Source organism: Pipistrellus hanaki (assembly GCF_964339955.1).
Source record: "Pipistrellus hanaki genome assembly, chromosome: 10".
In the NCBI taxonomy this organism is placed as follows: domain Eukaryota; kingdom Metazoa; phylum Chordata; class Mammalia; order Chiroptera; family Vespertilionidae; genus Pipistrellus; species Pipistrellus hanaki.
In genome coordinates, this window is record NC_140512.1 from 59,300,237 (window position 1) to 59,313,092 (window position 12,856).

Genomic DNA, 12,856 nt, shown 5'->3' on the forward strand with positions numbered 1-12,856 from the left:
AAAATGTGAAAAGTGGTCATGACAACTCCCACACTTAAAAACCTCTAGTGGTCCCCACTTTGGATTTTATTTGTTCAATAAAAATTTAGTGGGCACCTACTAAGACCCAGATACTGTTCATCACAGTGTGGATATAACAGCAAGCCAGAGAGACCTGTTCTTAGGATGCTTACAATACAGAGAGGTGACGGGGTGTGTGTGTGTGTGTGTGTGTGTGTGTGTGTGTGTATAAAATCATGTTATGATATGTGTGCATGAAAAAAAAAATAGAGCAAGTCAAGAGGTTTGAGAGCATCTTTATTGTAAAGTCATCATTTGGCCACCATCTACATATCCCACTCTCAACACCACACTCAATGTTCCTTCTCAAGTTCCTTCTGTCCCATGTTCCCACACATCTCATTGTTCCTCATCTTCCAAGCCATAAACCTAGGATCTCTTCCACGACACTCTCAAAATTCTTCTCTGATAGCTTCAAAGTCTTGTTTGCATGCCAGAGTATTCGTTTTCCAAAAAAACAAAAAATAATAAGAAGAGCACTAAACTTGGATTCGAATGGGATATTTTATGTTCCGAGTTTAGAACGGTTTTTATACAAATATCTTTCAGCATGCATACATCGATAGTAATTTTCTGTGTTAAATCAACTGTCTGTTCACAGTCCATGTTGGAATAGCAGCTGCACTGAAAATTGTCAACAAACTGTTGCAGGTCGTCCACCGAGGTGTTCCCTTTGATTTTGAATTTTCCATTTGACCCCCTTTCAATGGTGATATGCATTGGGTTCAAATGGAGATACTCACTGGAATCCACATCTTTCCTTCTGCAGTATCCTTGTCCCATGCATAACACATGGCTACACATTTTGGCAGCTAGGGTGATATTGATTATGTACGGATTCAGAACGGTATCCATGTAATTGTCTAGTTTTGTGCAGGTGGCCTGTAAAATTATAAGAAGGTCAGCATATCAAAATCCAACTTAGTTCATATGTGAGTTTATTCACTGCAATAGGGGATTGATAAGGAAACATGGGGGTGGGGGGAGGAAATCCCAGCAAGCGTTAAGAAATACTTTATTTTTTTTTTTACCTTAACAAACAAACTTATTCTGGTTTTTGGTAACATTTATAAGTTTCACATATTATTTCATGCCACTGAAATAAATGACTGGTTGAGGCTTAACATACCTTAGCCTTTTAATTTATAAACGAGTGACCAGGGTGGGAGGTGGAGGAGAGAGAGAGAATGTGCTCTGGGGTCCATCGTCCCTGATGGGATTGGACTCCCAGTGAACTTGTAAGTCTCACAAGCCTTCTACATCTTAGTTTCCTATCGGGGTGACCTTGGGCAAATGAATTAACCTGGCTGGGCTTTAGCTTCATCATCTGTAAAATAAGAACAGTTATAGCATCTACCCCAGGTTGCTGTTGTGAAGATAAAGAGATATGAGGTATATAAAAGTGTTTAGCCCAGGGCCCAGTATAGTATTAGTTAGCCTTCAAGAAATTACAAATCAATGTAAGAAGTAGCACTTATTAAGACTTGTCAGCTAAATTTAAACAACATTGGAAAGAGGGATTTCTAATTTGCTAGCTCAAAACAACCACACATGGCAACTGAGTATACTTTACATTAAATGTTATGTATCATTCAGGTTATGGATGAATTACAACTCCTCTTTCCCAAATATACTTAGTTGGCAGAGTATTGAGTGATGAGGAACTAAAATGATTCCTCTTGATATTAGTGCATTCTAAAACAGGGACACTGTCTTTTTAAAAACATAGGAGATAGTCACTTCCTTTCTTGAACAACAGTATCGAGTGAGCTGGCTGTGCTGGTCCTTCAGCAGACCAAAAGGACTGGTGGCGGGGGGTCAGCAAGCAAGTCAAGGAATCTTGGCAGCTTTCACTTGAATCTGTTTCTTGTTACCTTCCTTGGGGTGACACCACCGATGGTAGGCAGAATAAAGGCCTTCCAAGGATGTCCATGCCCTAACCCAGTGGTCGGCAAACTCAGTAGTCAACAGAGCCAAATATCAATAGTACAACGATTGAAATTTCTTTTGAGAGCCACATTTTTAAGCTTAAACTTCTTCTAACGCCACTTCTTCAAAATAGACTCGCCGAGGCCATGGTATTTTGTGGAAGAGCCACACTCAAAGGCCCAAAGAGCAGCATGTGGCTCATGAGCCACAGTTTGCTGACCACTGCCCTAAACCCCAGGAAACTGTGACTATTTAACTTACAAGGCAAAAGAGACTTTACACATATGATTGAGAGTATGGACCTTCGGATGGGGAGATTATCCTGAATTTTATCAGGAGTCCTTCGAAAGGTAGAAACTTTTCCAGCTGGGATTTTAAAAAACATTAGATGGAATAAGGAGGGGGGCGGGGATCAAAGAATCAACCCAGCATTACTGGGTTTGAAGACAGAGGAGAGAGCCAAGAGCTGAAAAATATAGTGACCCTAGGATCTGGAAATGACCCTTGGCCACAGCCAGCCAGAAAATAGAAATCTCATTACTACAAGCAAGAGGATATTGCTTAAACCACTGCTTGTTGTAATTTGTATGGCAGCAATAGAAAGCCTACTCTTTTTGTAAATTGATTTTTCAGAGAAAGAAAGGAAGAGAGACAAACGTAGATGTGAGAAACATGGATCAGCTACTCCTGCAAACCCCCCAACAGGGGATCAAACAACCTGCAGCCTGGGAATGTGCCCTGACCTGAATCGAACCCGCCATCTTTTGCTGGATGGGACCATGCTCCAACCAACCCCACCGAACAGAGCAAGAACACTTCTTCCTAATTCTCCAATAGTTCTGCATGGTGTTTAAAATTTAACTTCTCTCCACTTGTTTATAGACTCGTGTCATATAACCCTCTTTTTTTGCACTTTGATAACATCTTTATTGAGATATAAATGCACATACTGTATTCCTTCCTTCTTCTTTTACAACCTTCCCTCAGCCACTCTACCTTAGACATCCTAGCTGTTTCACAACCATGGCAGTTTCATTTCAAACTGTACTTACTGTTCCCTCTGCTTGGAATACTCTTTCTTCTAGTTTCTAACATGGCTCACTCTATCTTGTCCTTCAGCTCATAGCTTTAATTAGACAGTGCCCTTCTCAGACACCTTTTCTACTTTCATACATCTACTTTAATTCTCTGCATAGTTTATATTACATCAAATATTTTTCTTCTGTGCCTATTGTTTCTATCCCTCCAACTTTAATGTACGTTCCGTGAATGCAGGGACTTTGTCAACATTCTTCAGCACTGTGTTCCCAGTGCCAAGAACACTGAGAATGTGTGCCAAGTTCAGGTGACATTGCAGTTGTCCACAGAGACAAGAACGAGGCAAAAAGTGGAAGAATAAAAATTATTTTAGAATCATTAGCCTACACAAGGTGCGGTCTTTGAAAATATCTAAAACTGACTTTAAGAAAAATACTAATAAGTCCTGGTTTGTAGCATTTTTTTATTACCTGTGGTGTAAATACTCCTACCGTTGTAAGTTTTAACCTACCAACATGACATCACTGAAGGCAAAGCCATTACACAGTATGGCAGCGTGGTGTGCAGTAACACACCATTGCATAATGTTTCTACTTACAGAGACAATAGAAGTGAACAACCCCAATAAATGAACTAAGTAATTGATACATTGTGGGTATTGATTACTTTATTTTTAACACAATTTATTTTACTCTACATTTTTATAATTCAATTTTTTAATAATTGCTCTGTTGAACAACCAGTTCATAAGATTTATGAATATTGAACAGTCAGGTCTCATGAGCTGGGACCAATAGAAGCTGGCTCTATCACACCAATGGATCTAATAAAATGGAATGGAAAGAAATGGTTCACTGACATTTGATAACAATTGTTTTAAGTAAATTAAAACTGAATTTGCAATTACCAGTTTCTCAAGTTGTCAGTGAATCTCAGGCAATGTGACAGATAATCCATGACTATTGATTACAAATGACATAGAAAAATAGAGGAAGTAATAATAGAACTAGCATTCAGAATTATCATAAATTGGGGAAATTGGCAAAAAATATATAGAACAGAGTCCATGGGGGCAATTACAAGGCAATGTCATTAAATAGAAAATAGTGACATTGAAATTGAAGGATTGTCCCCATATGAATAATACTGAAGACAGTCTGAGTTCATTGATAAAATATTGTGAATCTAAAATAAAAGTGCAAGTTAAAAAAAGCATGACAATTAAATAGAATGTCACATCATTCTACTAATTAGTGAATGCCTGATTTACTCCTTATCAGAATAACAGGGAGTCCTCAGGTTATAAAAAAACAAAATAAAATAAACAAAAAGAAAACATTAGCACAGAAAATTTATAAATGGTCCAACATAACCAATCAAGGACCTTTGAAAAGTAAGTTTATAGGTCTGGGGAAACTACAAATGAAAACTGGGAATATATTTAGGTGAATTATAATACTTAAATAATTCTCTGACATATGAAAGATTTTGCAAAAGAAACATGTATACCTTTCTCTGAATTTATATTTTATGTTATTTCTTCTTATTGGGGATCACACCAGAAAGAATAGAAGTCTACCAAATAGGCAAAAGGTCTCAGATTATCTTGAAAGTATTTCAGAGATGAATTCTATTAAGTACTTTTATAAATGAAGTAAGAATATGACTGGTCTCTCTAAGGACAAGAGATCAAAAAGTCTCTTCTGGTCTTAGGGTACAGTCTCTTCTCTGTGGGTCATAGGATCAGCCCCTGGGCCATGAACTTGATTAGATATTCTTCATGGCACCTACATCACTAGTATTTCCATATCCATCAGAGAAAAAGTTCAGCTCCAATTCAGCGGTGTCCATGTGACATCTTTCCTCTTGCTTTGAGACAAGAGGATCAAAGCGGTAGAAGATAAAGCTCTGAGATGGAGAATCAAACAAGGATGAAAGCAAAGGAAGAGAGAAAACAATGAGGCCATGATAGTTAAAGGTTTTTCTTACTAAATAAAATGCATTAGGAGAAAGATGAATACAATTCCTATTCTACAGACCAAAACAGACATTTTTTTCCCTTCAAAAAATAAGTTTTACTTAAAATTTTACTTAAAATAGACACCACTAAATATAACGTGAAGGAAATAAAGAAAGGTTCCTTTTCCTTCCAGATAGGGAAGCTTTGAATAATTTATTAATATTTTCAAGAACCCACATCTCAATTTACTCTTTGCCCAGCCCTCACTATGCTACTCCTTAAGTCTTTCCCATCTCAGAGGCAATTTCTTCAAGCCAAAATCCTTGGAGTCATTTTAAGAGGCTCATGCTCTACCGACTGAGCTAGACGGGCGAGACCCTTGGAGTCATTTTAACCACTACCCTCATCTATCCAATTCACTCAACCCCGCAGCCAGTCCTCTCAGTTCTACTGTTGAATTATATTCAAACCCAAACAGCTATGGTCCAAGTCATCAATAGCCTTCTTTTCCTGCTCCCACTCTTGCCCCTCTGAAACCTACTCTCAACTCCACTGTCATTCTTCTGAAATGTCCATCAAAAACTGCAACTCTTCTGCTCAACCGTCCAGTGGCTTTCCACCACTGAGTAAAAGCTTATCACGGCCTATGAAGTCTCATGTCTGATCCTCTACTATCTCACTGACCACACCCTTTAACACTCTCTTCCTTGCTCACTGCACTCCAGTCACACTGACTTTCTTGCTTTTTTTTTTTTTTTTTTTTTTTTTTTGGAAAAGTACATTCTGTCCTCAAAGCTCCTATACTTACCATCCCCAGGTATCCAGAGACTTGGTTCCTTATTTCCATCAGGTCTCTAATCCAATAGGACTTCAGAGAGGCCTGTTCTATGACTACCACAACTTAACTGCTTCATTGCTCTTCATTGCAGTTATACATCAGTTACCTGACATATCTATACTAATAAAAGGGTAGTATGCTAATTAGACCAGACATCTTCCAGATGACCATTTGGACTTCCTTTCAGATAAAGCATTAGCAGCTGAGGCTCAGGCAAGCTGAGAATGGTGGCTGCCACTGCCCAGGGCTGGCCTCAAGGCTCAGGTGGCAGATAGTGGATGGCGGCTGCCACTGCAAGGGCCCGAGCCTCAGGCAACAAGGGCCAGGCCATGGCTCAGGCATGCCAAGGTGGCTGCGAGGGCCAAGGCTCAGGCAGCTGCAGCTTCCTGTAGTGGCAGCAGCAGAGGTATGATGGGGACTTAGCCTATATCTGATCGTCCAGTTGACTTCCAAAGAGGGAGGCCAGACTTAGGCCCGCTCCCCACCATCAGTAGGACATCCCCTGAAGTCTCGCAGACTATGAGAAAGGGAAGGCTGGGTTGAGGGATCCCCCTCCACCAGTTCATGAATTTTAGTGCACTGGGCCTCTAGTCCTATATAATAAAAGCCTAATATGCAAATTAACTGAATGGCAGAATGACCAATCACTATGATGTGCAATGACCATGAGGAGGCAGACACTCAATGCAAGAGCTGCCCTTAGCCTATGCACAAATTTCATGCATCGGGTCTCTATTTATTTATATAAGTTTATATTTCCACTTATGAGAATATAGATTCATGGTGAAAGGACTTTGTTCACTGCCGTAGTTCTAGCATCTAAACAATAACCTGGCATTTAATCAATAAGCGAAGGGTTGGAACTTTTTCTATAAAGGACAGATAGTGAATATTTTGGGGTTTTAAATGAGACAGCCTCAATTATTCCTTTGTATTATAAAAGCAGCCACAGACACCTAAACAAATGAGCTTAACTATGTTCCAATGAAATCTTACTGATAGACACTGACATTTAAATTGCACATGAGGAGAAACCAAGATGGTGGCATAGGGTAGACACCTGAATGTAGCCTACCACAACAATTTTTTAATTTAAAACTGGAAAACAGGGGAAACATTGCCCAGAAGCACCAGAAGGCTGGCTGAGAGGAGGCTCTACCATCTGGGAAGGAGAGAGAAGGCACGCTGAACCTCAGGAACTGTGAAGGTGCAGTGAACTGCGTGCACAAAAAGGCAGCTGCCGGACTTTCGTTGCTGGCTTGCTTGTGGAGCGCTGAGAGGGCGGGCCAAGTTCGCTACTGGCTTACTCCCTGCATGTGGAGAGGGCGGTTAGCTAATGCGTGGTGGCTAGCTTTCTTGTTCAGGAGGAAAACAGAACCACCTTGTTGCTCTGCTAGACGGCCCCAGGCAGGGAGAAGCCAGACTGTCAGGCAGTGAGCAGAGATCTCTCAGAGCTGTGTGAAGCCAGCGGTCATTACTGCGGGACTCAGACCCTCTTAGTGAGGGGCTGACCAAAGCTTGTCTGTACCACCCTGAGACTCTGCCCCATCCAAGCTTAGCACAGAAGCCCTTCCAGTGACTAGCTTTCTCCTTCACCACAAATAGGACTCTCCTAGGGAGGAATAGACAGGAATCCAAAGCTTGTCTGCACTTATACCAAAGAGGTGCGCGAGCCTGCAACCAATCTTGCAGGATTCACTAAAGCTTGTCTGTGCCACCCCAAGACTCTGCCCCATCCCAGCTGAATACAGAAACCCTCCTAGCTGAGACACTTCTGATCCTCATAGCCAATTGGCTTGGAGATCAGCACTTCCCAATGATACCAATAACAAGCAAGGCTTAACAACAAGACTGCACACACAGCCCACAAAAGACTACACCAAGACTGTCCACCTCAGGTAACTAACTGGGAGGCTGACTCACTGAACCATATAGAACACCTTAGCACAAAAAGCCACCCTACTAATTCAGGAAAGCTGTGAAAATGCCAAGACAAGGAAACAGATTACAAACCAAACAAACGAGGACAAGAAGCAACTGGATATAGAGTTCAAAACCATGCTTATAAGGTTTTTCAAGAATTTCCTAGAAAAGGCCAATAAAAAAAAAGGAGACCTATGAGGATATAAAAAGGGATCAACTAGAAATAAAGAATACATTGTCTGAAATAAAACATATTTTACAGAGTCCTAAAAACAGAATGGAAGATCGCAAGAATCAAGTCAAAGATTTGGAACACAAAGAGCCAGAGGACACTCCTCCACAGAAGCAAGAAGATAAGAAAATCCAGAAAGTTGAAGATAGTGTAAGAAACCTCTGGGACAATTTCAAACGAACCAACATCAGAATTATGGGGGTCCCAGAAGAAGAAAGAGAGCAAGATACCAAAAGCATATTGGAAAAAAATAGTGACAGAAAACTTCCCCCACCTGGTGAAAGAAATAGACTTATAAGTCCAGGAAGTGCACAGAACCCCAAACAAAAGGAATCCAAAGAGGACCACACCAAGACACATCATAATTAAAATCCCAAGAGCAAAAGACAAAGAGAGAATATTAAAAGCAGCAAGAGAAAAGTGGGTAGTTACCTATAAAGGAGCATCCATGTTTGTCAGCTGATTTCTCAACAGAAACAATGCAGGAAATATTGGAATAGCAAGAAATATTCAAGGTGATGAATAGCAAGAACCTATAGCCAAAAATACTCTACCCAGCAAAGCTATCAGTCAGAATCGAAGGCCAGATAAAGAGCTTCACAAATAAAAAAAAGCTAAAGGAGTTCATCACTTTAAACCAGAATTATATGAATTGCTGAAGGGGGTTCTTTAGGAAGAGGACGAAGATATAGATAAAAATTATGATCAACAAATACGTAACTATCAACAAGTGAAACTAAAAGCCAAGGGAATTAAAAAAAACGTGATGAACAATATTAACTGGTGAATATAATAGAATCAGAGGTATGGAAGGGGAGTGGACTGACAATCTTCGGGGGAAAAAAGGAGTGGGGGGTGCGGGAAGAGCCTGAACAAAAACTGTGCACCTATGGATGAGGACAATGGGGGTGGGGAAAGGGCAGAGGGTGGGGTGAGAACCTGGTGGAGGGGAGCAATTGGGGGGGGGGAGGGGAGGAGAAAGAGGAACATTGTAATAATCTGAACAATAAAGGTTTATTTTAAAAAATAAAATAAAATATGGTTAAAAAAAGAAAAAATAAACTGCACATGATTTTCTCGTATTATGAAAAACTATTTTTTTGTTTGTTTTTTAATCCATTTTAAATATCTGAAAATCACTCTTAGCTCATGAACTGTACAGAAAGAAGCAAGCAGTAGGCCAGATTTGGCCTATGGTCCTTGCTTGCTGACCATGCAATAAAACTGTTACCAAATCATTAAGTGACTAAGTGGATAAAGCAGTGCTTAATGAACAGTAATTGAATGAGAGATAGAATGAATGCATTCATTCTTTTGAAAAGAGATAAAGTATGGTGTAATAAAAAAGGAGAAAAAATCAACCACACACTGTCTGAAAACTGAGACTGTAGCCCTGGAGCACTCCACCTAGACTCATTGAATTTCTGTTTTCTCACTGAAAAACAAGTACAATATTTTCTGCCCCCAAAATAACCGCACAAATGATAGTATGATTCAGCCAGTATTAATTAAGCACCTCTGCTGTGTGCCAAGTATAGTGTTTATTTTACTATTTAATACCTCAACAATCCTCAAAAACATTACAATTAAAAATGTTTTCATCTATGTCTTACCAATTCAACTTACCAAGCTTTGACTTAAATTGAGGCTCCCCCACATTATAAGTCCATTGACACCTAGAGAAATAGTTTCACCAAGTGTATGCATAAGGTCCTCCTGGCAAATGAGACAGAAAAGTTAGCAGATAGGAATAAAATAAAAATGTTATAGATAGGCCGAAACTGGTTTGGCTCAATGGATAGAGCGTCGGCTTGGGGACTGAAGGGTCCCGGGTTCGATTCCGGTCAAGGGCATGTACCTTGGTTGCGGGCATATCCCCAGTAGGGGGTGTGCAAGAAACAGCTGGTCGATGACTCTCTCTCATCGATATTTCTAACTATCTCCCTTCCTCTCTGTAGAAAATCAATAAAATATATTTTTTAAAAATGTTATAGATAGGACAATAACACCAAAGCTAAGAATGATGACCCAACAATAATAATTTAAATTTTACAAAATTTTTATCTATTATGAAATACAATTTTTCTTTTGTTTTCCCCACTAGATAGTTCCATCTTCACACTACCACTACCCTACTATGAAAAAACATACAGGTATTCGATTATTTTTAGTTACTTCTATTGACAGTAGAGCAGGCCCATGAAAGAAAAAAAAAAGAAAAGTTAAAATATGGCCTCTACCACCTAATCTTCCATGGTTGCTAAAATGATTGCATTAAAATGAAATGTATTCTTATTTTACATGCATGTGATAATGCAGAACTATATATGTGCATATTTCTAAAGGATATTAAAAGATAAGTTTCATTCCCTTCAAAAATGATGTTAAGCTGCTAAACTTTTATTCTCTGGAGCATTTGACATCTTGCTCCTGGTATATAATTGTCAGTTTAGCTCAAATTCTCATTAAAAAATGTTAATGATGTTAAATTCTATCTCACTCTATTTGTGGGCTCTATTTCATAGTCCTTATACCTTGATTTGCTCACCTGATTAAGGAAACTTGAAGAATAATCAGTAAAAACTGGGCGTGCATATATATAAATCGGAAGTGGACTTGTAGCATTGGTTACTACAGAAACCCGAATGGCTTCCTTAACACGGTTACGGACAAAGGGTGCAGCTAGTGGAGAAGACGATAGGATGGTATTCAAATAAATGGATGGGTAAAGAGCAGTGCTTTCAGTCCACATCCAGCGGAGCTCATTGTTTCTTTTCTTTTCTAATTCAAAGCAAGTCCCATTGTAATTGGGTTTAGTATAATGATGGTTGTAACAATCAGGAAAAAGATAAAAACCCCAAAAGTGTTTTGGTCGAAGCTTTATACCCAATTTCAAAGTTTCTATCATGAAGTTCCTTCCTGCTGTTTCAAAATTTACTTTGGCTACATTTGTGGCTTGTGGGAGAGTAAGGGTTGCATTTTGTTGCTGAACCAGCTTAATAGACTCATCCCTGTAAATGTCTTTAGGTCTCCAGTTTCTTGCCCAGATAGGCCTCCATTCTTCCCAATCAATGACAGCCAAGCCCGGCTTGTCTTTCGGCATGTAGGTGGCAATGTCTTGCGTACATTTAGTCAGATGGGCCTGTAAGTCACCCAACTGGGGGATTCCTCCATGCTCTTTGTTGCCATGACTATCTATATGAGGATATAAGCCAAGTCTATCAACATAAAATAATATAACTGGTTGGTCTATGGCATCTTTTGCAGGGTTTCCTATTAAAGAGAAGAGGCTCAAATCTATCGACACATTAAACTTCTTAGAACAAGGCTGAGTTGGGGCATTCCAAGCCCAGAGGAAAGGACCATCTGAGATAAAGGGTGGTGCTCTGTAGTCCTTAGTGAAGCAACATGGAATCAGAAGGAAGATGAACACAACCTGGGATGCTCCATTGGACCCAACAAAGCTCCTGAAGGAGATATGCTCGAACCTTAGCACTCCCATGGCAAAGAGCAATGACTACAAAAGTCACATTTCTTCCTACACACTTAGGTTTCTCCAATGTTTGATGCAAGATTTAAGCGCAGGAGACAGACTCGTGGAATGATGCTTCTCTGCTGGGTAAAGGTGTATAACGATATTACTTTTAAATATTATTCTTCCTGCTTCATATTTTAGGGAGATATTGCAAATTGTTTCATCTATAACTGAAAAAGAAAGAAATATTGAATCTGTTATACTATATTTCTGTATCAGAGACTGTAAGCTTTACCAAGTTCTTAATTTTAAGTATAGGGAGTTTAACTCAATCTTTGAAGATGGAAGACTCCTGTATTTGAATTAATCAAGTCATCTCCTCTTATGTATGATAAGAGCAAACATTTGTCTCCTTTTCCCAAATAATTACTGTGCAGCTGCAACAGGTGTACGCAGCTATTTTTCCTCTTGCCTTCCCTGTTGTGCAGAATGCTGTACCGATTAATGCCTTTCCAAAGCCCCTTAAATAAAAATAATTTCCAAGTTGAACCTCTCATTCCTGTGTAATTTTTAAAGACCAATTTATAGTGTTCTGCCAAAAATTGAAAACAACCTCTCATAGATCTGTGAGATTTTATTTTTTTAAGGGGGGGGGGGTAGGAACAAGAAAAGGCAAAATTCACTTCTGAAATAGTAAATCTAAAGTTTCCTTAAAACTACTGACTCTGTCAAAATCGCCTACTGAAGTGGTATTTGGAACAGAGCTTTATTGTATCTAAAAGTAATTTACTCTCATGTTTAAAGTTAAAACATTTTACAATAGAACTTTATATCTTTCCCCATATAATTCCTCATCACTTTCTCACAATCTACAACCCCTAGCTCAAACCCCTGTTTTTCTGTCTTCCCACACCTGCACGATTCATCATCCTTTCTTTAAATGATATATAAGCTCTCAGACCTATCCTATCTTTGGTACTTCATTTCTTTTCTAAAAAGTCTCCCATGCCACGTAAAAATATTGACACCAAATAAATGTTTTCACACTTTGCTCCTGTTCATCTTTCTTTGGTCAGTTTAGTTCTCAAGTCCAGTCACAAAGTCACCTCCCCTACAGAATTCTCCATGGTCAATTTAGTCTTTAATGTCCTCCCACTCAATGTGAGGACATTTTCTTGACTCAACAAGAAACCATTTTGATGATGTGGCTTCAACAAAATTCCACTGAAGAAGAAATCCTGTTATAGCACTGTTAAATTACCCAAATTTAGCAATCAAAAATGTTATTTTAGTACATATTTATGGAACTTGGATACCTGATAAAACGTATACAGCATAAATATATGCATGTGTCTGTGTCAAGAGGTATATTAACTATCAGTAAAGTTCATATAAGACATT

At 39.1% G+C, this 12,856-nt stretch overlaps 1 protein-coding gene across 1 annotated transcript; it reads right to left on the bottom strand.

Moving 5' to 3' along the window:
• Window positions 1–4,794: 4,794 nt before the first annotated feature.
• Window positions 4,795–11,482, bottom strand: LOC311629304 (hyaluronidase PH-20-like; the record flags this gene model as incomplete). Its single annotated transcript, XM_084897291.1, has 2 exons — window positions 4,795–4,896; window positions 10,529–11,482. 2 exons carry the CDS (start codon window positions 11,480–11,482, stop codon window positions 4,795–4,797), a joined length of 1,056 nt encoding a protein of 351 aa, XP_084753417.1.
• Between the last annotated feature and the right edge of the window lie 1,374 nt (window positions 11,483–12,856).